Genomic DNA, 25,893 nt, shown 5'->3' with positions numbered 1-25,893 from the left:
TGGGCTCCTGTGGAAGCTACAGAAGGCAACAAATCCCGGCTGGTTTTCGGCCATTGTGAACAGAGCTACACAGCTTCTGCCGCTTTTTCCATGTTGTCAGTCATGGGCTCCCATGGAAGCTACAGACCGCAACAATTCCCCACATTTTTTCGGCCTTCATGAGCAGAGTTGCACAGCTTCAGCCGCAAACTCTGCTCTCCCGGTCTTGCAGCTCTAACAAGCTTACCTACTCTTTGAAAGCTACAGAAGACAACCATTTACTGTCTTTTATCTGCCATCTTGAACTGAATAGCTCGCTTCCCGCCCTTTTTCCAGGATTACCCTTGCAAGCGCCATAGCCCAGAAAATATGGAGCCCCCTCAGATCTCTGCTGCAGTTTTGACCATTGTAAATACCTTGCGCATTATCCAGCAGTATGTGCAGTACCTGCAAAACTGGGCGAGGAAGTGATGACAACACAATTACTATACTGATGAGGACATGGACACAGACATTCCTAGAAGCATGGCATGTGGCAATTGGGAGATCATTGTGGCATTGGGCCAGGTTCATGCAGTGGAACACCGATTCTGGGCCCAGGAAACAAGCACAGACTGGTGGGCCCACATAGTGTTGCAGGTCTGGGACGATTCCCAGTGGCTGTGAAACTTTCGTATGCGTAGGGCCACTTTCATGGAACTTTGGGACTTGCTGTCCCCTGCCCTGAAGCTCAAAGACACCAAAATGAGAGCAGCCCTCACAATTGAGAAGTGCGTGGCCATAGCACTGTGAAAGCTCATAACGCCCAACAACTACCGGTCAGTCGGGAATCAGTTTAGAGTGAGCAAATCTACTGTGGGGGCTGCAGTGCTGCAAGTAGCCAACACAATCATTGACCAGCTACTATCAAGGGTAGTAACTTTGGGAAATGTGCAGACCATTGTGGATGGCTTTAATGCGCTGGGGTTCCCTAACTGCGGCTGGGCGATAGACAGAAGGCAGATTCCTATCTTGGCCCCGGCACACCGGGGGGGCCAGTACATAAACTGCAAAGAGTACTTTTCCATGGTGCTGTAAGCACTGGTAGATCACAAGGGACATTTCATCAATATCAACATGGGATGGCCTGAAAGGTGCATAATGCTCTCATCTTCAGGAACTCTGGTCTATTTGAACAGCTGTGGGAATGGATTTACTTCTCAGATCAGAAAATTACTGTTGAGGATGTTGAAATGCCGACCGTTATCCTTGGGGACCCAGTCTACCCTTAATGCCATGGCTCATGAAGCCATACACAGGCACCCTGGACAGTAGTAAGGAGCAGTTCAACTATAGGCTGAGCAAGTGCAGACTGGTGGTAGAATGTGCTTTTGGATGTTTGAAAGGGCGCGGGCGCGTTTTACTGACTCAGTTAGATCTCAGCACAACCCATATTCTTACTGTAATTGCTGCTTGTTATGTGGTCCACAATATCTGTGAGAGTAAAGGGAGACTTTTATGGCAGGGTGGGAGGTTGAGGCAATTCGACTGGCGGCCAATTTCACACAGCCAGATAACAGGGCTATTGGAAGAGTGCAGCAGGGTGGGCTGCGCATCAGAGAAGCTTTGAAAGCCAGTTTCATGACTGGCCGGGGTTTGGTGTGACAGCTGTGTTTGTTTCTCTTGAGATTACTCGCCCTGCCCCCCATATATTAAAGGAAATAAAGTCTAAATTGTTTAAAAACTGTTCTTTATTGTTTGTTGCACAACACATTGAGAAAAAATCAGAAGGCAGACTGGTGCGAGGGGTTGGGGGTGGAGGAGGAGGGAAGGACAAGTCCAGAAACCATACAAAAGTTTGCCAGCTTTCTGGTGCTTGGGCGATTCTCTGGGGTTGAGTGTGTAGGTCCCTGTAGCCTCCCCCCTCGTGTTCTTGGGTATCTGGATGAGGAGGCTATGGAACTTGGGGAGGAGGGAGCGCAGTTATACAGGGGGGCTGCAGCGGCAGACTGTGGTCTTGCTGCCTTTCCTTCATGAGATCCACCATACAGTGGAGCATGTTAGTTTGCTCCCCGATGAGTGTGACCATAGCATCCTGCCTATTCTCATCGCGTGAGTCCCTCCTTTCTTTGTGTTCCTGTAATGCTTTAAGTGATTCTGCAATTGTTTGCCTCCATGCATTCAACTGGGCCCTATCAGTGCGGGAGGACTGCATGAGCTTGGCAAACATGAACATGTCTTCTCGAGTTCGTTTTTTCCGCTTTCTAATCTGGACCAGCCTCTGGGATGGAGTAGATAGGGCCGCGTTGAAACATTTGCCCCTTTCGGAGGAGAAAAAGTGAAGGTAGTATTTTTAAAAGATACATTTCAGAGAACAAAGGGGACACTTTGGTATGAGTAAGCCATCACACATGGCTGGGCAACAGAATTCAGCTTGTAGGCAGCCTAGGGGCACGTGGGGTTCTGCTTCTTCTACATTCATTTCAATGTTTTCAAATTGCTGGGCCCCTTTCCCATAGCAAGCAATGCCTAGTGGGTTTGCCATAAAGAAGGGCCTGTGGGCTCTCTGGGATGATCACTTCACACAACACCCAACAAGGAAACACCCAAACCCCCCCCCCCCCCCGCCCCGAGGCTCTGAGCAGGTATGAGCCCTTTAAACTACACGCGAACAGCCCAGAGTGACTTTGATCAGGCTCTCACTGACGAGAAGTACCTTCTCCAGGGTCACGTGCTGGGAGCCCGCATTGGGAGTGGCGAGAGGCTTTTGGCTCCAGCGTTAAGCATAGTTCCTGCCTGGGGGGAAAACGGATTCCCCACTTGCCGCCTGTGCACTGTTCTCCTCCTCTTCCTCCTCCTCCAATGACTATTTATCTTCGTTCCATGCAACTCTTCCCTTGCAGGTGTCCACGGACAGTGGGGGGGTACTGTTGGTGTCCCCCCCCCACCCCGTAATTGCATGGAGCTCATGGTAGAAGCGGAATGTATGGGACTGTGATCTAGAGCACCAGTTTGCCTCCCTGGCTTTTTGGTATGTTTGCCTGAGCTCCCTGAGTTTTGTGCGATACTCCCTGGAGTAGCCTCTTTCCATCATGGCCCTGGAGACTTTAGCATATGTATTTGCATTCCTTTTTTTGGAACATAATGCTGCCTTAAGAGACTTGTCTCCCCACCATGCGATGAGATCCAGTACCTCCAGTTTGGACCATGCTGGAGCTTGTCTACTAATCTGGGATTGCGTGGTCTCTTGTGATGGTGCATGCTGCATGGTCATCTGTGATTGTGGACTTTGCTGACGGTCACCTGTGCCGATGGTGACCAAACAGGAAATGAAATTCAAAAGTTCCCGGGGCTTTTTCTGCCCACCTGGCTAGTGCATCGGAGTTGAGAGTGTTGTCCAGAGCGGCCAGAAGGGAGCATTCTGGGATACCTCCTGGAGGCCAATAACATTAAATTGCATCCACAATACCTTTAACCTGGGATTGAGATCTCGATATAAGTGCTATTCCACTTGACGAGGTGGAGTACAGAAATTGATTTAAAGAGCCCTTTAAATCGAACAAGCTGGTTTGGGGTCTGTTTTGGGACCGGATCTGATCAATATCTTCATCAGTGATTTAGATATTGGCATGGAAAGTACGCTTATTAAGTTTGCGGACGATACCAAACTGGGAGGGATTGCAACTGCTTTGGAGGACAGGGTCAAAATTCAAAATGACCGAGACAAATTGGAGAAATGGTCTGAGGTAAACCGGATGAAGTTCAATAAAGACAAATGCAAACTGCTCCACTTAGGAAGGAACAATCAGTTTCACATCTCCCAATTAGGTACTATTTAACAAGAAGCATTCCAGGAAGCTGTATGTGTAACTGCAGACCTGCCTGTTCCTACAATAGCGCTGCTCTTGTTCCTGCTTCGGCCTCTGGCTGTTTCTGCAGCCTCTGATTCCTGGCTTGACTCCTGACCTGGCTCATGGCCCTTGCTATTGAATCTTGATCCCATTTACATAGACTCTGATGCTGCACTCTGATTTAGAGACTGATCCTGGGGTCTAACTCTGGTCTGATCCCTCCTTCAGGCCACTAGGCCTTTCCCTACTCTGACCACAAAGACCTAGTCCTGGGCCAGACTGCCTGCAGCTTGTCATTGACTGCTATGGCTGGAAGAGCACCATGAGCCTCACATTTTAAAACCCAGACCATCTTGCTGCAAAGTGCCATCCTGTGGCCACTTGAAGCTCACAGAGTTTTCAGCCCGATTGGCTTTCACCAAGTAAGGGTGGGATTGTCACAAGTACCAGGAGCATGAAATGGCCTGGATGCTTGCCCCTCCTGGATGGACCTAGTTTCATCTACACTGCAACTAAAATCTCATGCAATGCTGGCTGGCCTAGGTAAGGGGGCTGCCTGGGTTGCTTGGAAGACACTTGGGGCTCATGGGGCTAATTAAACTGCAGTGAGTGCTCCACTTCTCAAAGTTGGAGTCGCTGAACTCTTGAAACCTGGTAATGGGGTAATGATCTGGCTCCACACATGCAGAAACATCTATGCTTGCTATTTGTAACCCCCTGCCGGCCCAAGCCCCGTAAAGAAACAAGTTTGTGAGCCCAAGCAATGAGACCTCAGTGCTGAGATTTTCTTACTCCGAATCAGATGGTACTGGCACTATCAGTCTACCATCCGCAGAATTGATGGGTTGGTAGAAGATTTAACTGAACTCTCAAGGCTATGATACGGAAGGTGGTAAGTCGGGGTGGGAAGGATTGGGACACCTTACTGTCCTATCTTATGTTGTCTATCCGGGAGGTACCTCAGGCCTCAACTGGGTTTCCCCCTTCGAGTTATTATACGGGCGTAACCCGTGGCATACTAGATAATCGCCAAAGAGATCTGGGAAGAGGAACCCAATGAGGGGAGAAATATAATAGAACATGTAATACAGATGCGAGACCAGATAGCCCATGTCACCCCTATTCTACGGAACATTTGGAGAAAGGCACAAAAGGCCCAGAGAACCCATTACAATCACCAGGGAAAAGTCTGACAATTCCAACCAGGGGATCGGGTGATGGTGTGTTGGTACCCACGGCAGAAAGCAAGCTTCTGGACTCAATGGCAGAGACCCTATGAGGTGGTTGAACCTGTGGGGGAAGTAACCTACAAGGTGCGGCAGCCAGGACACCGAAAAACAAGAAACAGATTTATCACATTAACCTTCTGAAACCCTGGCACGCACAAGATGCATGCATAAGTGTCCAAAAAGACCTAACCCAGGAAAACAAGCCTTCCAAAAAGGTGAGAGTGTCTCCCGATTTAACACCAGGCCAGAAGAACGAGGTGTCTGAGATGATCTTCCAGAACCAAGATGTGTTCTCAACAAAACTTGGGTCAAACAACCAAGATATATCACCACATCGTCATGAACCCTGGGGCCAGAATAACAATGAGGCCCTATCAGGTGCCAGCGGCCAAAAAGGAGGAACAAAAGCAGAAATAAAAAAAATGCTGGAGTTGGAGATCATTGAAGAATCCCACAGTCAGTGGTCCAGCCCAATCGTGCTGGTGCCCAAACCTGATGACACCACAAGGTTTTGCAATGACTTCCAGCGACTAAACAAAGTATCCTAGGTTGATGCATACCCCTTACCTCGCATAGATGAAGCTAGTGGACCATCTGGGGTAATGCCCAGTATTTGACTACTCTAGACTTGACAAAGGGGTACTGGCAGATTCGCCTTGCAGAAGACGCAGAGGAAACGACTGCGTTCTCTACACTAGAGGGTCTTTTCAATATACTTCCTCTCTTTTGGACTACCTGGGCCCCAGCTACTTTCCAGCACCTCATGAATAAGCTATTACGCCCGTATAACAGTTATGCTGCTACCTACTCGGACGATGTGGTCATTCATACCCCAGACTGGGAAACCCACCTAAAGAAGGTGGAGGCAGTCCTTGATACATTCAGGCGAGCTGGCCTTACAGCAAATCCTGCCAAGTACGCTGTAGGGTTTACTGAGGCCAAATATCTTGGCTACATTGTGGGAAAAGGTCTGGTAAACCCCAAGTGAACAAGTTGGAGGCCATCCAAAATTGGCCCCGACCACCTCGGAAGAAACAAATTCGGGCATTCCTAGGTTTAGTGGGGTATTACCGACGATCTATCCCCACTTTGCCGCAAGGGCAAGCCCCTGACTGACCTAGTGAAAGACTGTGGACATGATCTTGTGAGATGGTCTGACACAGCAGAGGAAGCATTCACAGACCTACGGACTGCCCTATGCAGTAACCCTGTACTGAGAGCCCCTGATTTCACCAAGGAATTTATTCTGCAGACAGATGCATCAGAAGTAGGTTTGGGCCATTCTATCATAGGTGGTCAAAGAGGAGGAACACCCAATTCTCTACCTCAGTAGGATCTCCTTCCGAGGAACAAAAATATGCAGTGGTGGAGAGAGAGTGCCTCACCATAAAATGGGCCATGGAAGCATTGCGCTACTACTTGCTTGGGTGCAGATTTTTCCTCATGACCGACCATGCCCCTCTTCCATGGATGCAGCGGAACAAGGAGAAGAACACAAGGGTGACCAGGTGGTTCTTATCCCTCCAACCTTTCCAGTTCCATGTGCAACACAGAGCAGGGAGCCGTCACGGCAATGCAGATGGCGTGTCACATGTGCACTGTCTGGCTTCCAAGATGCCCAACCCCTTGATGTTGAGCAGGGGGGAGGGATATGTGACAGACCCAGACCAGTGGGGTACAGGAGTCTGGTAGAGGGCAGATGTACTGGTCACTGGATGAGTAGTTTTCTGTTCCCTGAGTGACCAGAGCAGGGGCTGCACTAGAGTAATCAGGAACCTGCTAGAACCAATTGAGGCAGACAGGCTGATTAGATCACCTGCGGCCAATCAAGGCAGGCTAATCAGGGCACCTGGGTTTAAAAAGGAGCTCACTCCAGTCAGGTGGGAGAGCCAGAGGAAAGGAAGTGCCTGTGAGGAGCTGGGAGCAAGAGGCACAAGCAGCTGAGAGTGAGAGTGGGTGCTGCTGGAGGACTAAGGAGTACAAGCGTTATCAGACACCAGAAGGAAGGTCCTGTGGTGAGGATAAAGAAGGAGTTTGGAGGAGGCCATGGGAAGTAGCCCAGGGTTGTATAGCTGTCATGCAGCTGTTACAAGAGGCGTTATAGACTGCTGCAATCCATAGGGCCCTGGGCTGGAACCCGGAGTAGAGGGCGAGCCCGGGTTTCCCCAAAAACCTCCCAACTCCTGATCAGGCACAAAAGGAGTTGATCCAGATTGTGGGGAAGATCACTGAGGTGAGCAAATCTGCCAATAAGCACAGGACCCACCAAGGTAGAGGAGGAACATTGTCACAGGTGTCACAGGAGTCTTTGCTGCTTTTACAGATCCAGACTAACACGGCTACCCCTCTGATACTATAATACATGTGTAAGACCCCACTTTGAAGAGCAGGGGCAGGACAGTGATGAGCGTGCTGCTAGCTAGGATTTGCGACTACGTCTGGGGACATGTTTGATGCAGGCCAGCTTTGCACCAGAGAGAAGTCACAGAAGAAATGGTCAATATCATTAGGCCACAGAATGGCAAGATGAATATCCAAGCCATGTTTCCCAGTGGGATGAGGATGCCACGCAGCCAGGAGATCATTGTCAGCCATTCACATGCTCCTTGGTCATTCTCCACATGCAGTGCAGTGGGTGGCATATTGGCAGGTAATGGTTGTAGGACATGGAAGCAAACACTTGACTGTATCCAACAAGAGGAGGAAATACATCTGTGTGGCACAGCCAGCGAAGGAGATAGATTTATCCTCTGAGAGTTGGCACTGCACAGCAATGTGCCATAGACCCTTTGGGTGAGATATTCAAAAGCACCTAAGGGTACATCTACACTGCAGTAAAAATCTTCAGCACTGAGTCTCAATTGACTTGGGCTCATGGGGCTTGGGCTGCAGGGTTACAAATAGCAGCATAGATGTTTCTGCATGGTGTGGAGCCAGACTCTGAGATCATCCCCGTTTACCAGGTTTCAGAGTTCAGGCTCCAACCTGAGTGGGAGCATCTGCACTGCAGTTTTATAGCCCCATGAGCCCAAGTCAGCTGACCCAGGCCAGCCAGGCCATGCATGAGATTTTATTGCAGTGTAGATGAAACCTAAGTCATCTAGGAGCAAAACGTCCATTCATTCTCTGGTACTTGTGACAATCCCACCCTTACATGGTGAACAGCAAAGGCTGAACTCTGTGAGCTCAAGTGGCCAGAGATGGCACTTTTGCAGCAAGATGGTCTGGGTTTTACATGTGAGTCTATGGTGCTCTCCAGACATAGCAGTCATGACCAGCTGTGGGCAGTCTGGCCAGGACTTAGGTCTTGTGGTCAGAGCAGGAGAAGGGCCTAGTGGCTGGAGCAGGGGTCAGAGCCAGAGTCAGAAACCAGGAGTCAGTCCTAAATTCAGAGTCAGCATCAGGAGTCTAGTCAGGGATCAAGATCCAAGTCAAGGGCCAGAGTCCAGGTCAGAGTCAAGCCAGGAATCAGAGCTGCAGAACACAGCCAGAGTCCGAAGCAGGGAACAAGAGCAGGTGCTGTTGTAGGAACAGCCAGGTCCTGCCAGGTTACACATACAGCTTCCTGGAATGCCTTCTATGTTTAAATAGTACCCTTGGGGGCTGTAAATATTTGGGTTCTGGTTGCTAAAATAGTTTCACCAAAAATCCCTGTTTTCTGAACAGCTCTACCTGAGATGTCCCATATCTCCAGCTATCACAATACCATGTGACCTAATGGGAGTGATGAATGGGGCAGGGGACATTTTCAGATGGGCCTAAGTGAGTTAGTCCCCCAACTCCTACCAAACAGATAGCACTAATGTAGTGATATTTTTAAAAAGACTTAAAAGATTTAGGTATCTAACTCCCACTAGATTTCAGAGGACATGGGGTTCCTAACTCACTTAAACCCATCTGAAAACTCCCAGCCTATGCTGCTGCATGATATGGTGGTTCCCAGAATATTCCCTTGATAACAAACACCTTCAATGTTTGCAAGGGAAGGAGGTGCCACCATCATAGATATATGCATGGTGTTCCCTTTCTTGGACCAAGGAATTTGAGTAGACTTGACAGTCCAGTTCTGGCAGTCGTACGCTCTGGCCAGCTGCCTGGCCACCCTGAGCACCTGATGCATGATTGAGCCAAAAACCACATATGGGGGCAGCAGGATGCAGGCCATTTTTTCATTGATCCTGTAAAGATACCTCCTCCAGAGTTTGGAATTGCCAGGAGCCAATCACTTCAGATTCAGAGATTGTCCTGTTATTCAGACTCCATGCTCAATGATGAGTGGCCATTACAGACTGCAGTCTGCCCCAGAGAAAGGGGGCTTGATGATGACTGGCAGTAGCCACTGAAGCAAGGTGGGCATAGGGGGAGGGGATTCCCCTGGGAAGGGAATCCCAGAGTGTATGGGCATGGCTTTGGGCAGCACCTCAAGAAAAAGGGGCACTGGGTCTGGGAAGGATACAGGGGCCTGCAGCAGATGAGACACTGGCCAGCAGGAGGTACTCCGGGGCTGGAAAATTGCTAATTCCTGGACTGATCACCAGGAGGTGCCGTGGGGGTGAGTCAGAGATCTAGCACAACTTTTATTATAATAATATTATTGAGCTATAACTTGTATCAATTTATCCCTTCAAAATTAAGCTCCGCTAAGTAGCGCACAATGAAAGGATGTTACTATTAATGGGTCCCATGGGGCATTATTAAAAAGTCTTTGCCATGATCATGAAAAGGAGTTTCAACTTCAAACAGGTTGCAGAAAGGATTGTTAAAATTCAGTGGGCCCCCATTGGTGTAAGAACCAGAAATGACAGCAATTACATTCAGGTGAATTTGGCCCAGTTCAGTCATTGCCTAGAGCATGGGACTGCTTCAGGACTTTCATTGGTGCTACAGGCAATCATGAAATTAAGTAAATATACAACTAAAGAGACCTTGCAGGATAGCAGACGACAACAGGAGGACGAAACTTTGCTGGGCAAGTATCCTCAAGCTGAGTGTAAATTGACATTGCTCATGCAAATCGATAGATATATGTTTGTTTTTTTCACCAGCTGGGCTGATTTTGTCTCATTCTGTGTAGCAGAATTGATGCATACTGTCATTCTCACAAGACGAATATCCTCCCAAACACATCCCCCTTGGTCCCAGAGTAGCAAGTGACGGAAATGTCTTTGGGGCCAAGGCCATTTCCTTCCCGTAGAAACAAAACGCTGCTTCCCAAAGATCACAGGGATGGAGATCCAGCTAGTTCCTTTTGAAAACAGGGGACAATTTGTTCCTGCGACTACTCCGCTCTAGGCAGTGGAATTACACATGGGTAAGTTGGTCTAAATGCATATTAGCACGAACCATCAAGAACAATTCAGTGGCTGTACAGCCTCAGGGATCAGCGTTATTTTTTTCAAATCTATGCACACGTGGTTAAAACCTGCCAATGTTGGGTGCTAAGTGACCAGTTCTGGGTGCTGAACTGAGGATCCTCTTATGAACCCTTAGTCACATTATGAATAGTCGCACACATGAATAGTTTCCCTGAAGTCAATGAAGCTCATTAGTAACAGTATTGTTTACGCAGTAGAGGAAGGATTCACTTAAGTTGCCTTATACTTAGCATCTCTAACCTCTGAGAATTAAAGGTCAATTCTTCCTTCCTCACTCACATTGGAGTAAAGCCTTATCTGTGACTAGTCCAGTGATTCAATAGGACTATTCAATTTTTTTGACCAAGTTCTGCTTAGATTTGAAGAGCACAATTAGGGCTGTCAATTAACCACAGTTAACTCAAAGCACTCTACACTTGATTTGCATTGTAATTGAAGATCTGTTATAATTTGAAAATGTTGAAAAACATTACAAAATATTTATAATAATTGATTGGTATTCTCATTATTGATTTAACAGATACAATGAAATGGAGGCCTGAGATTTTGCAAGCTCTGTAGGGATGTTGGCCCACGTTCCTATTAGCTCATGCCACAGTATCGTTTATCTTATTTTAATTTTTCACAGGATCCTGAATGGTGTTCAGTGAATTCCCCGCTGCAGGTCAGAGAGAACCACAAGAACTTGTGCCTGGAGGAGCTCCTTTAAGATCAGCGAGTGAATCTGGATTTAACCTTGATGAACTGAGGTCAGGATCTGTGTTTGTGAGGTAGATAGCATCCTGTCACTCTTTGGGGCGGAGTGGTTATGGCATCCACCAGTCAACGTCCAGTGGTCGCCCTTAGGCTTCTCACAGTGTGAGCCTAAAAGTTTGAAGACTGCTATCTTTGTCGCGAAGATTCAGACAGTTAAGGCCGCAAACAGCCAGAGTCAAAGAACTCGCCCCAGGGTTCAGGGTGCGAGATGCCAGCCGTAGCTCTGGGGTTTCCTCAAATACAGCTTCAGGGGGTCTTTCATGCAGGTCTCCACGTCTGTACACTCGTAAAGGGCCCGGCCCAAGGGTTGACCCTCCCTGGGGAGGAGGGGAGGCCACACGGCTTCCGCTGCATGTCAATCGTGCGTCTGCCCTTCTCGGGCTGAGCATGCTTGCAGTCGCTTGGGGCTCCGGCCTTCTGCTACAAGGGCCGGAGCAATCAAGAAAGTCAGCTCGGCCTCAGGCCCGCTCGTCTCAGGGCTGATGGCTCACAAATGTTCAGGCAAGCTCAAGCCCTTTGGTGAGGACCGAGCAGTGGTACAGTTTAAAGGGCCCAGCCCTTGTTCGGGCGGGGCGCAAACCAAAGTTACAGAGCTCAAGACCCTCTTGACTCAGGGCTGAGCAAACAACACTAGACTTAATGGCCTCCTCAGGCCGGGGAAAGGGGATTCTGCCCCGAGGACGGTGGCAGGGGGAACGCAGGCCCACTCACTCCACTGCGCTCCAGCCCAGGGCCCTAGTAGCGGCTATCACCGCTAATGGTCAGTGGGTCTCTGACCGCTACACACTGACATGGGTTCAGGTATATTTGCCAGCCTGATCTGGAGTCAGCTGCCCCTGGCTACTTCCAGTTTCCCCTCTGGGTCTACCTGATCTGTGGCGTCAGCCCCCGGGAAGTCAAGTAGCATGGGCCCCCCGGCCGGGGCTGGGGTAGGTCGGCAGTACCTCTGGGAAGTTTCGCCAGCCTGCTCCGGGTTCTTCGGGGTAACAGCAGGGACGGGGTGTTCCGGCCAGCTCCTTGTAAGCGGGGAAGCTCCGGCAGTTGCTCTGTAAGCAGGCCGGAGCTCTGGCCAGTCAGGGCAACTGCCCTGGGCCTCAGCAGCTTCCCAGTCATGAGCACCCTCTGGCAGGTCTGCTCACGAGGCGGCTGGCATCCAACTGAGCGCCGCCGTGGCTTTTATACTTCCGGTCTCCTCCTGACCCTCTGAGGGGTGGGTTCACTGCCTGCTGGCCCCGCTCCTTGGCATCTGGCGGGCTCAACCTCCTGGGGAGGAGGGAGCCACACCGCCTCGCTACAGTACCCCAGAGTTCAGAGTCGGGGGGGGGGACTCTGACAAGCATAGTTTCCAGTTCTTGACAGAACAGTGGCTCACATCTTCTTGGGAGGGGACTGTGGTCATCTCACACTATCTGTCCCGAGGCATATGATGTGTGGCTCATGAGAGTGATCCCCTGCGATGTGTCAATCAGACGTCAGAGAAATCTTGCACGAGTCGTTGCAAACCATTCTTGCTGGGAGGCTTTGAGCCTCTCTCACTGATACCCTGACCTGTAGTTGATGGTCCCATGCATCGGACCACTTCAAAGGGGCCCTGGCACTAGCCAAAAGCTTGGACTCAGTGGAGGGTAACAGGAGGAGAATGCTGTCACTGAGCTGAAGCTGCTGCCTTAGCCCTTAGCTCTTGTGTCTTTTGGGCTTCTAATATGTTGTCCTACGCGAGGTCCCAAGGCCTGTAGCTGCTCGTGAAGTTGGAAAGTGTACTGGGGGCAGTTCCCTGAACTGCCGTCTCCTGTTTCTCCAATCCTCCTTAGGAGGTGAGGATGCCGTGGCTGCCTCAATAGAGGAATTTGAAGGGTGAGAAGCCCGTCGAGGTTGGGAGTAAAAACAGTAGGACGCTGTCAACAGGGAGTCCCATGTCCTGGGTCATCTTCTATGAACTATGCATGTCATGGTATAATTCCCCACTCTGAACCTTAGCGTCCAAGAGATGGGATACCAGCATGAATTCCTCAAGCTGATTACCAGCTTAGAACCTGTAGTGCTGCCACCAACCAGAATTCCAGTGCCTGGTACATCTGTCCCCCCAAAACCTTGCCAGGGAACCCAAGACCCAGACCTTCTGGATCTTAACACAAGGAAAGAAAACCCTTTCCCCCACCATTGCTCTCCCAGGCTTCCCCTCCTGGGTTACCCTGGAAGATACTGTGATTCAAACTCCTTGAATCTCAGAACAGAGAGGAAATGCCTTCCCCCTCCTTCTCTCTCCTCTCCCAAGCTCTCCCTGAGAGAGACAGTAATCCTAACACAGAGAGAAATAAGTCTTTCTCTCCCCTTCCTCTTTCTCCCCACCAAATTCCTGGTGAATCCAGACCCTGTCCCCTGGGCTCACACCAGAATAAAAAAAACAATCAGGTTTTCAAACAAGAAACTTTTAATTAAAGAGAAAAACAGTAAAATTATCTTGTAAATTTAAAATGGATATAGTACAGGGTCTTTCAGCTATAGACACTGGATACCCTCCCAGCCTATAAATTCAAGTACAAATTAAAATCTTTCAGCAATACAAATTTGAACTCCTTCCACACAAATACACATTTGCAAATAAAGAAAACAAACATAACTAACTCCCTTATCTACTAGTACTCACTATTCAAAACTTTTAAGAGCTGTTATCAGGAAGATTGGAGAGAACCCTGGTTGCACGTCTGGTCCCTCTCAGCAACCCCCAGAGAGAGCAACAACCAAATTCTAACAGCACAGGCAAAAACTTGCCTCCCTCAGGATTTGAAAGTACCCTGTCCCCTGATTGGTCCTGTGGTCAGGTGACAGCCAGGCTTACTGAACTTGTGAACCCTTTACAGTCAAAGGAGATATAAAGTACTTCTGTTCTATTAACTCGTACTATCTGTTTATGACAATGCAACATTGACTTCAGTGTACAATTAAAATGTTCAACCAGTCTGTCAGTCTGTGAGTGGTATACTGAAGTCCTGAGGGTTCAGATGCATAGGAGGTGACACAGTTCAGCCATCAAACACAAGGTCACGTTAGTGCCCTGGTCCATCGGGATCTCCTTCAGTATCCTGACCCAGGCGAACATCTTCATCAGCTGGGCCACAATGTTGGGGACAGTCACTGTGCATAATGGAATGGCTTTGGGATACCACATTGCATAATCAATGATGACTAAAATAAACTGGCTGCTCATTTTACTCTTCTCTAGAGGCCCCACAAGATCGTTACTGATGCACTCGAAGGGTTTGTCTACCACGGGGAGGGGAAGGACGGGGGCCTGAGGCACTCTTTTTGGCCCAGCCTGCTGATATTCCAGGCAGAAGGTGCAATAATCCCTTACCTCCTGGTGTATACCTGGCCTGAATAAGTGATGTATTACACGCTGGAGCATCTTTTCCCTGACCAGATGACCCACCCAGGGCCGCATCCAGCAATTTCACCGCCCCAAACATGGCAGCACGCTGCGGGGGCTGCTCTGCCACTTGCCTTTCCCGCGGCTCCAGTAGACCTCCCGCAGGCATGCCTGTGGATGCTTCACCGGAGCCGCAGGACCAGAGGACCCTCTGCAGGCATGCCTGCAGGAGGTCCACCAGAGCCACCTGCAGCCCTCCCGTCAACCGGCAGAGCGCCCCCCGTGACGTGCTGCCTCATCACGTGCTTGATGCACTGTGACCTGGAGCTGGCCCTGGACCTATCCAGGGTACTGCATGGGCCAGGTACAGGAGGCGTTGGCACAACCTCCGGGAGACTAAAAGCTATCAGATGACTTCTTGCATCGGAGGGTAATGTACCACCCGATAGAAGTGACCCCTCTTGATCCCGAACCGGAATCCCTGTGGTGTTTGGGGGGATAGCCCCCCATCTTGTTCGGAATCTGTTGCCTGCCCCCAAGCCCTACTCAAAGTCGGGTCTTTCCTTTGTTCCTGGACGAAGTCTTCATCGCGCTCCACCTTTGTCTGGGCATCTCTCACAGGATGTTCTGTCTCTGAACGTGGAGCCACAGGTGTATCTGTGGAGTGAGATGGTCCTTCTCTGAGATCAGACTCTGAGGGATGGCCGAGTAGTTCTTTTTGGACGCGACCCTTCCCCACTTTCCCAGGGTTTTAGAGGTCATATTCCCTCAGGATCTTCCAAAAAGGCTGGCCAATCGCATCCCAATACCACAGGGTAGGTCAGTTTGGGGACAACTCCAACGTCAAGGACCTCCTCTCGGTGCCAAACCTCTAGCCTTACTGTGGCGGTCAGGTAGGGTTGGATGGCCCCATGGATACATTGGAGGTGTATCATTGCTTTGAAGGGTGGGAGGGCAGAGACCAGGCCTCCCCGCCCGAGCATCTGTCTGCAGCCTGAGTTGACTAGAGCCATTGTTGGTATCCCCTCCACTCAGACAGTGGTCAGGAGCTTAGCTGGGTTCTGTTTCTTGGCCCAAGAGCCAGCTACCCAGGCCTGTCCATTGGCACAGTCCATATATGAGTAGTCTCACCTAAAGTGCCCCCTTTGGCCACACACCCAGCATACATAATAAACTTATCTGGTCCCTGGATCGAGTTTTGGTAGGCTAGGTTCCCCCAATGGGTCTCCCTTTCTCCGGGCCTGAGCCAGGCCAATCGGTCACCCGCACTCAGAGTTCGGTGGGCTGACTGTTCATGGAGGAAGGCAGGGTAGGCCCACTGGTATCATCAGGCAATGGATATCCCCGGCCTCTACATCCTTCCCTCTTGGACTCCCTGACCTTTGGGGACATGGTTCAGACCCATCAGTGGCCAAGAAGTCCTCCATTAGGTCTATGGCTTCAGCCACTGTGGTTGGTCGGTGCTGCTGCTCCCACTCCTTGCCCCCAGCCAGGACAATTTGAGTGAACTCTTCTAGCACCACAGTTTCCACCACTTGGGCCACTGACTTATGGTCTGGCTCCAGCCCCCACCAGGCACTGTCACAAAGCGTTGCACTGCCACTCGGGGTCTAACCACTGCTGGGTACCTTTCCTGACAGAATCATCAGTGTTAGTGGGTGGGTTAATACCCATTTGGTCCAGAATAGCAGCTTTCACTTTCGTGTAGTCCAAAGCATCATGGGGGTCTAAGCCCCAGTATGCTGCCTGAGCTGGCCCCGTCAGATAGGGGACCAACAAGGTAGCCTAGTGTTCTGGGGACCACCTAATGGCTGTGGCCACCCATTCAAAGGTTACTAAGAATGTCTCAGGATCATCTCCAGCTCCCATTTTTGACAGGCATACGTGAAGTCCAGCAAGGAGGGACCCTGCATCTTGTCTAGAGTTGGATACCCCTGCCAGTCCCATCTGAAAACCGGGGTATGGATTCAGGAAACTAGTCCATCCTGCCAACCATGCAGCTGCCACTACATTGTTATTTTTGGTGCGTTAGCTTGAGCAAAGTCAGAGCTGGTACATTTGTCCAAGTTCAAAATTTCAATAATCCCTGGTTGTTGGAAGGGCCTCTTGACACCATCATCACGTTATTGCAATTTAGGGAAACCCAGAGGGTACTCTAAGTGGAAAGAAGCTGAATAGGCCTTCAATTTGGCCTAGAGAACAGAGAGCCATAAAAGCATCTGGCAGCATCTTGCAGTGATCTTTCCTTCCTCCCAGCAAGTTACCGGTGGTATGCACGGGACACTACGGACAAAACAGATAAACTAGGTCACTAACTTCAGCAGATTTAGCCAAATTAAACACCAGTGTAATTGAAAAAAAGAATAAGGATCATTGTCTTTGATTGAGTTATTGAGCTGATTCACATTGGGATGAATGAGCATATCAGCAAGCGTTTTGATGTTAATTAAGCTATTCCTGATTCTCACCCAACTGAGCGTGAGAAGAATCAGGTCCACTGATTCCATTGTAATTACTCCTGATTCATATTGGGATGAGGAGAGGGAAGTTAGTTCCATTGATCCCAGCTGAGTTACCTTGGTTTACAGTGCAGATTTTGCTGGTCCCAGATCCTCAGCTCCATTCTGAGGAATGCATGAAGAACACTTGCATCACTTGTTGTGGCTTGAAAGGTTTCTTAGATCAATAGGAAGCCAGAAGAATCAGCTTCTTTCTGTGGAAAGAATTTTCTTTTTGCTAGGAAGCAGATGGTTACCTTTTCCTTCTTTGACCATGTGGTCCTCCTGATGTGTAAAAATTGGTTCTAGAGAATAGTTTGGGAAAGGGGAATTACGGGTGATACTCTTTCTGAGACTCTTCTGTTGCTTGAACTTTGTTTGGGTAGAAGGTAAAGACAGATAAACTTGGATTGGATGAAATTTTCTATAATAAATCATGTATAACCTTAACTCTACCTCCTTGTGTGATAGAATGTGATCTCTCATGTGACAAGGAATATGTAACCTTAACTCTGACTTCTTAGGGAAGGCACTATGTGCAACTTTAACTATACACTCATGTTGCTACAGTGATACGCAGAAAAATGACAAGTATCAGGGGTAATGGATATAAAACTGAATATTAAGTGTTTCTGCTGGACATGGGTCCTGTGGTTCTCAAAGTCTCTCTAGGTCCCAGACCAGCTCTCAAAACCTGTGCAGCCAAATTTCAACCTACAGAATCTCCTGAATCTTGGGATGGAGTAAATATTAATGGGAAAGAGTGACCTCTGGTGGTGCACACAATGCTGCATCTCCAGAATTAATGCATTCCCTCTTTTTGTCTCTCCAACTTAACCTTTAATGTGGTTGCATCACTATCCAGCTTTCAGATCAACAGCTGTGGTGTCACACCAGATTTACTCTGCTTTCACTAGTTGACTTCAGTGGCCTTACTCCAGAATTATACAAGTCTACATGAGCTCAGAAGATGGACCAGAAAGGAAATGTGGTGCAAGGCTTATGATGTTAGCCTGGGACTCGGAAGACGTGCATTCAACTCCCTGTTCTGCCACGGCTTTCTTGCGTGACAAATAACACAGACACAGGTTTTGAAAAGTAGTCAGATATTGAAATCAATGGGTTTTAGGTGCACGGAGGCTTTTGAAAATCCCGCTAGGAACCTAAATACCTTTAAGAATGTTGACCCTTGAGAAAATTTTTAAAGGACACAAGGATCCGATTTTTTAAAGTATTTATGTGTTGCATACTCAGAATTGCAACAGCTAACTGATTTAGGAGTCTAAGTCTCATTTTTAAAAGAGATTTAGGCACTTAGGAGACAAAATCTCATTTACAGTTACAGGGATTTAGGCTCCTAAGTGCCTTACTCCATTTTGAAAATAAGACTTAGACTCCTAAATCAGTTAGGCTGATCACAGCATCATCTATACCTTTAACAATCTTAGGGACAGATTTTCAAAGTTATTTATTTAGTTACCTAAGGATGCAGATGGATGCCTTCTGGGATTCACAAATATAGCTAGGTCAATGGGAGTTAGGTGCCTAACTTCTTAAGCATTTCTGAAAGTCCCATTAGGCACCTATCTGCATACTGAGGCACCTAAACACCTTTTGAAATTTGGCCATTGTACTTCATTGCTCCTGTGACGTTGCACCCCATAGTGCTATATGGGAATATGCTTATGAATGTATATATGACATAACTGAGATATGTTTTAAGCTACATATGTGATGTAACATATCTCTGCAAAGGTTATGATCTACTGAATATGTTCATCCTATTTGTATGCATGTATCATTTTTTTATTCAAAGTTATGAATATTGGCTATGTACTTGGTTGATTTTAAGTAGCTTTAGTAAGGCATTTGGTCAGCTTCTTTAGAAAGGAATTTGCAAGTTAAGTGTCCCGTCAAGAAACATTTAAAGGACAATAGATCTTGGAAGGCTCCTATCCACATAAGAAGTCTACCTGAGTCAAGGTAGCATGTGAACAATGGCCGCTACCTGTAAGTTCTGAGTCATGCATGGACATGTGACTTGCCCATGTGTCTCTAAAACTCCATCTTGGAACTGAATTCTGGATAGGAGAGAGGAGGGGGACCACTCATGAGAGAAAGTCTATTTAAGCCCCTGGAAACACCTCCATTTTGTCTGTAGCTGACTCAGGAGATAGCCTCTCCACCCCCAAATGATACCTGAAAGAAACTGGAACAAAGGACAGTAACCCCGAGGGGTGTGAGTGATTTCTGGACCCAGACTAGAAGGAGGCTAGTCTGTAAAAGAAGTTTACTGGAACATCTCTGAGGGTGAGATTTCATCTCTAAACATTTTCTTATGGTATTAGGCATAGACTTGTGTGTTTTCTTTTATTTTGCTTGGCAATTCACTTTGTTCTTTCTGTTATTACTTGGAACCAAGTAAATCCTACTATTTGCATTTAATAAATCTTTTTTTTTTACTTGTTAACTAACCCAGAGTATGTATTAATACTTGGGCGGGGGCACAAACAGCTGTTCATATCTCTCTATTGGTGTTATAGAGGGCGAACAATTTATGGGTTTACCCTGCATAAGCTTTATACAGTGTGAAAAGGATTTATGTGGAGTTTGGGCATCTGAATGAAGGAGACAGGAACACTTAGAATATCAGGGACCTCAGAAGGTTGTATGGTCCAACTGCCTGCTTAAAATCATGACTAATCCCTGGACACATCTTTACCCCAGTTCTCTAAAGCTTCCCCAAGGTTTGGGCTCACTAAGCCTGGGTTTAGGAGACCAATGCGCAAACCACTGAGCTATCCCTCCCCGAACACTTTTTGAGATGTTTTGAATTAAGCCAGCTTTTTCGGGCTATTGTTCAGACCTGGGTCTCTTTTTGCAGCAGGTAAGTGTGCCTGGTTCAAATTAGGCAGGGCACTGAAGTCCTTAGCTGACGGAGGAAACAGGCTCAGGGGTAGTCTCAGCACATAAGATGGCAACCTCCAAGGACGTTTCTGTGATTCAACCTGTCACAGCTCCATCTTTAAAACTTAAATTATAGCATTTTCCTACTGCACAGAGGGAGTATGAGGTTAAATCCATTAAAGATTATGAGGTAATGGGGCCAGATAAGGTCCTAATATAGATATAAAGCCTTTAAAAGAACTGAGCTGGAGACATTTGCAATCAATCAAATTCCTTTATTCAATGGAACCTTCTCCGCACCATTCTCCAGAATGCTCCCTTCACCTCCTTGTTCCTCAGGCTGTAGATGATGGGGTTTAGCATGGGTGTGATGACCGTGTAGGACAGAGAGAGAAACTTGTCTGTGTCTGGTGAGTAGGAGGAAATGGGCTTCAGATACATAATGCAAGCAGAGCCAAAGAACAATGTAACAACTATGAGGTGTGAGGAGCAGGTGGAGAAGGACTTTGTCCTGCCCATCCCGGAGGGGACCCTCAGGATGGTGGAGATGATGCAGACATAGGACATGAGAATCAGCATGAAGGGGAAGGTGACAAAGGACATAGCCACCATGAAGACAGCCATTTCGCTGTGGGAGGTGTTCCCACAAGCTAGCTTCAGCAGTGGAGGGATGTCACAGAAGAAATGATTAAGCTCGTGGGATCTGCAGAAGGGTAGGGTGAATATCATGCTGGTGAGACCAAAGTACACAAGGAGACCACTGAGCCAGGATCCAGCAGCCATTCCAGTGGACACCTTCCTGTTCATAACCACGGGGTAATGCAGAGGCCTGCATATTGCAACATAGCGATCGTAGGCCATGGACGCCAGGAGAAAACACTCTGACCCACCAAGGAAAAAAAAGAAATAGGTTTGCATAGCACAGCCAATGAAAGAGATGGTTTTATCCCCAGAGAGAAGATTTCCAAGCATCTTGGGGACAACGGCTGATGTGTAGCACATCTCCAAGAAGGACAGGTTCCTGAGGAAGAAGTACATGGGGGTATGAAGGGCTGGGTCAGCCAATGTGAGGACAATGATTAGAAGGTTTCCAGCCAAGGTGACTATGTAGGTGACCAGAAACACCGAAAAAAATAAATGCTGCAGGTTGGGAATGTCAGAAAAACCGAGGAGAATGAATCCAGTGATTGTCGTGCTGTTCTTCCCACTGTTTCTTGGCTAGTTTTCATCCTGAAGAAGAAAAGAAACAATAAGCTGTCACAGAATACTTTCCCCCACTCCACCGTCCTCCACTTGTCATACAATTTCTCCAGATAATCTGAGTCTTCCTGTGATTTTAGGAAGCTAAGAATGTTCTCTTTTTTACAAATTGCTGCAACCTGTGTCTCTAATGCACTAATCCTCAGAGCTGTCCTGTGCAACTTTCTTGGAACCTGAATGAATATCTAATAAAGTTTGAATTTCTGAAGTACTCTGTGCTGGATCTTAGAGCAGTTCAGTGATGGATGTTTTATGTGACTTTTACCCATGGATCCTTCCCCCCCCCCCCCCCCCCACTTTTGTGACTAAAATGTGTTTATGAGATCCTGCAAATTTTCAAACAAGGTTAATTTCGGAGTGAGCAGGGATGTATCTCATGAATCCCTTAACCAAATGACTCCAGTTTTAGAAACACTATTTCTAACCTAGTCCATCCATTTTCAAATGGGTCTGCCTATGCATGTGGACTTTGGGCACTTTGAAAACTCACCTTTCAAACAGACAGCTCTGTGTAATGTTAACTTTTGATGCAGTCCCATAAGGCCAAAACTGTAAAAGGACCAGTGATTTTCTGTGATTCTTCACTCTCTCATGAGCTCAATGCAAATGGAATTGCTTTGGGTCTGATTCACCACCGAGTTTCTATAGCATTATGCCCATGTAGGTCAATGGGCCAGAATCATCTGGTGTGAATTAGTTTATGTGGATTTACACTGCTCTTGAATTCAAAGGAGCTACACTGGTCCTAAAACTGGTGTAGTGGAGTACAAGTAATCAAAGACCTATATAGATGTCTGAAAATCAAGCTAAGTTGTCATAAGTTGGTCATCCAAAAGTGGAGGCACTCAATATCTGTGGTAATTTGGGTCAGGCTCATAAAGCATGGATTGCACAATTATAGCATAGTAATTGATATATACCAGTAAAGGGAAATTACCACTGACTGAATAGAAAAGGATGTGAATCAAACCCTGGATTGCAAAAAGCTCAAGATATGATGTGTTTGAAATGATTTCTAATTCATTTGTCCCAATCTATACCCTGAGATCCTACCACCCCCATATTGAGGTGTCTGAAATTCAAATCCAACTTAAGATCAAAATTTTGCAACTGCCCTCTATCTTCAAATGACTAAAAAAGCAGCAATTTTGTTATGGAAAAATGACCTGCTAATATAGACATTCATTTATTTATATATGTATTTGTTAAGAACCAAAAATATGCTTGGTGCTGTGCACAACTAAATTACCAATATATGAATCACTGGAAGAACAACTCAAAAACAGCAAAAAGCCAGATGCCTACAGATCTCTGCGTGGAATGATCACATTTGCAAACTCCTCACCACAGTGACATGTGCAAAGCTAAGGCAGACTTCTCACCAAAATACAGAATTGGGGTCACAAAACTGGGAGGCACAGGAAGAAAGTTTAAACACAGAGAGTAGTGATGAAAATTTTTTGGGGGGGGAAATGGATTGACCCAAACAAAACAAAAAATCCATATTTTTCAGTGGAATGAAAAAGTCAAAAAACGTTAATTTTAGGGTGAAACAAAACATTTAGTTTCACCAAAATGAAATATTTCATTTAATTTTTGAGGAGTCTTTACTGTTTTTAAAACACAAAATAGAAGTAAATTTGAAATTAAAAGTCATTCCAAATTGAAAAATCAAAACGTTTTCAGGATTTTTTTTTTTGGGGGGTACAACATTTTTCTGAATTCAACCTAAATTCATGAACTATTTTGCTTGACCTGAATACACAGTTTTTAGTGGGAAGAAGTTCCATCTGAAAAAATTCACCCAGCTCTGGCAGTGATTATGAGCCAATGTGACAGAGGAAAGATTGTGATGGAGAGACACCTTCATCTCCAGTGTACCAAATATGAGAGAGAGCAAGAGATTCTGCAAACTATCAAGAACTATAAAAGACATCCTATCAAAAGCAAGGTGGAAAAAAGTGTTCTCAAAATCTGGGAGAAAGGCAGAGACAATATCATGACACCTACCCAATGAGCTGTTGGTCCGGAGCAGATGGCAGGTGGAACCAAATGAATAGTAGTGCGTATGCGCAGCAGATGTTAAACTGCATAGGCCTTTAACAGCACATGGTGCAGGAGACTGAGGTCATGTCTAATCTTACCAGGGATCCACGCTGCTGTGATTGATGCAGCAGGGGTCCATTTAGCACGTCTAGTGAAGACCTGCTAAATCAACCACGAAGCGCTCTCTGGTTAACTCCGGTAATCCACTGGAATGAGAAGAGTAAGGTAAGTCGGTGGGAGAGCATCTTCCATTGATGCAGCATGGTATAGACACTGCAGTAAGTCAACCTAACTTAGGTTGACTTACCTCAATAGTATAGACAAGGCCTGAGATTGGTTTTATTTTTTTCTGAAGAAGGCTCAGAATTCAAATGTTTGAGAATCACTGAACTGGTCTCTTTTGTTTATAGGAGATGATTTTAGTGGCAGGACAACAATTGCAGTCTTTTTCTTATTATTATTATTCCTGCCTAGTAAATAGTTGGACAAGTATGAGTTAAGAAGCCCATCAGGATTAGATAACATTTTTTTTCCTGAACAATACTTTCCAGTAATAACAACAAGGAGTCCTGTGGCACCTTAGAGACTAACAAATTTATTTGGGCATAAGCTTTCGTGGGCTAGAGCCCACTTCATCAGATGCATGGGGATCCACTAGAGCAGGCTGCCTATATCATGGCCACAACAGTATGCAGGGGAGCTCTCACAACAGAGCATGCGTACAGTACTATATATTATTAATTCAAATTGTTTTTTTAATCACTAACTATTACTGATTGCCACAAAACAAATGAGATCAGAACTCAGTTAGTTTTATGGGAAGTGCTAGCAATGAAATAACAACAGAACCCAAACCCCACTGCTGGTCAGTTTGTAGATTTGAAGATAAGTCTGTTTGACTTTTCATGGGCCTTATTTAACATGCTGTAGAACAGTAAATTGACTCGCTTCCTCATGATTTACATGAGCGTGAATATTGAAGGACTCCAAGATTAGTGTCCCATTCTTCTAGGCACTTTACAGACACATTGGAAGAGACGCTTGCAGTTGTCAAAGGCTTAAAATCTAAACATGCAAGACAAAGGTTGGGTGTGGGGAGGGGAGGTGGAGAAACAGAGGCCCAGAGAGGAGAAATGACCTGTCTCAAGTTCAGCAAGCAGGTGAGTGGTTGAGCCAAGAATAAAACCATATGTTTTTCCTATGAGACACACTACATCTACCTAGCTAGTGATCAGGAAAACATTGGTAGGCAACATGGTCTAGGGATAGGACACTGGAGTCAAGAAATTTGGGGTTTGGTTCTGTTCAAAGCTCTACCAGTGTATCCCTGCTATGCAACTACATAAGATGGTTTACCTTTACCCATTCCTGTATCTACACCCAGATCTGCCTGTGAGAGGTATGTAATGTTGGCAGGAAGACCAAAAGTCTCTCCTTGCTCACATTCAGAGTGTAAATACAGCTGCATTCTAGCCATAGGAGCATTGGGGTCAGGACAAGGCCACCACAAGAAGTTGGTCTCTTTTTTTTTTAAAACTCACTCTTTTATGGAAGTTGATGTCATCTGATGATATAACTGTAAATTCCATAACAAAAGATACAATACCCAAGTGTGGGAAATTGCAGGGTTAGGCCCTTCGCGTTCAGGAAATGATGAAGTTGCACACTCCACTGCTCTCCTGGGCAATGTAGCACAGTGAGCCTGTTGGGGAAATAATCTCCTAATACATTTCTTAAAGTTTACCTTGACTCAGTTTCCACACAAATATTCCTTTATTGATCCAAAGGTCACTCAGTGTTGATTACATCCCAAATACAAATACAAGCATATGCCCATCTATACTGTACCTCCTAGCAATAATTCAGTTATAAGCATTGGCCCAATGCCCAAAAGAGGATCAGGCTCAGGAGATACTTTCCCATCATGATGTGCCTCCACAGGGGTAAGAAAAATCTCTGACAAACAAACCCCTACATACCTTGTCTTTTATATACTAGAATAAACAAGTGATGTCATTGCTGGATCTTGACACTTAGCTAAAGCCAGAAGAGGCAGTTAGGGCTGAACCCTGACTTCTGACCCAGTTAAGACAAGATTAATGATGGGGCCTCTTTCTTCAAGATTTTCTTCTTTTCTTATTTTGCCATATTTCTTCCCAGCAACTGGATTAAGCATTTTTTTAAAACAACCTATATATCATTAATCGAATTAACCATAATTTTCTTTATTTTGATCACCTCAACCCAATCCTTAAATAAGATTCTGCTGTATTTCAAGGGTCACTACTAGTTTAACACAAACAACTCTTTTTTTTTCTCATGATCTCAGGTCTATTTGGTCACATGCTTTTTGGATCTATCGCTCATACTAACATCCAAACTCAGTTTAAAACCACAGTTGACTCAGGCCTTATGTAGGCAGGGCCGATGCAACCATTTAGGTGAACTAGGCAGTTGCCTAGGGCTTGAAGATTTGGGGGCACCAAAAAGTGGCGCCCCCCCAGATTTTTTTAAATGGTTGCAGTGGCCACTGCTGGATAGGTAGTCTGAGCTGCTGGCGGCCGGTAGCCCAGGGCACCCCTGGGGTCAGGGCGCAGCCTCGGCAGCCTGGCAGCCCAGGGCGCCCCCAGGGTCAGCGCGCAGCCG

General features: G+C 46.8%; 1 protein-coding gene across 1 annotated transcript; it reads right to left on the bottom strand.

The window, feature by feature from the left end:
- Positions 1 to 20,220: 20,220 nt before the first annotated feature.
- Positions 20,221 to 21,207, bottom strand: LOC116829676 (olfactory receptor 10A2-like). Its single transcript, XM_032788627.2, is given in 2 exon segments — positions 20,221 to 21,143; positions 21,146 to 21,207. Coding segments are annotated over 2 exon segments (948 nt in total). The 5' UTR covers positions 21,171 to 21,207.
- Positions 21,208 to 25,893: the final 4,686 nt, after the last annotated feature.

Source organism: Chelonoidis abingdonii, unplaced genomic scaffold (genome assembly GCF_003597395.2).
Source record: "Chelonoidis abingdonii isolate Lonesome George unplaced genomic scaffold, CheloAbing_2.0 scaffold0491, whole genome shotgun sequence".
NCBI classification, from domain to species: domain Eukaryota; kingdom Metazoa; phylum Chordata; order Testudines; family Testudinidae; genus Chelonoidis; species Chelonoidis abingdonii.
The sequence above is the reverse complement of the archived record's forward strand: the minus strand, read 5'-3'. Positions and strand labels throughout refer to the sequence as shown.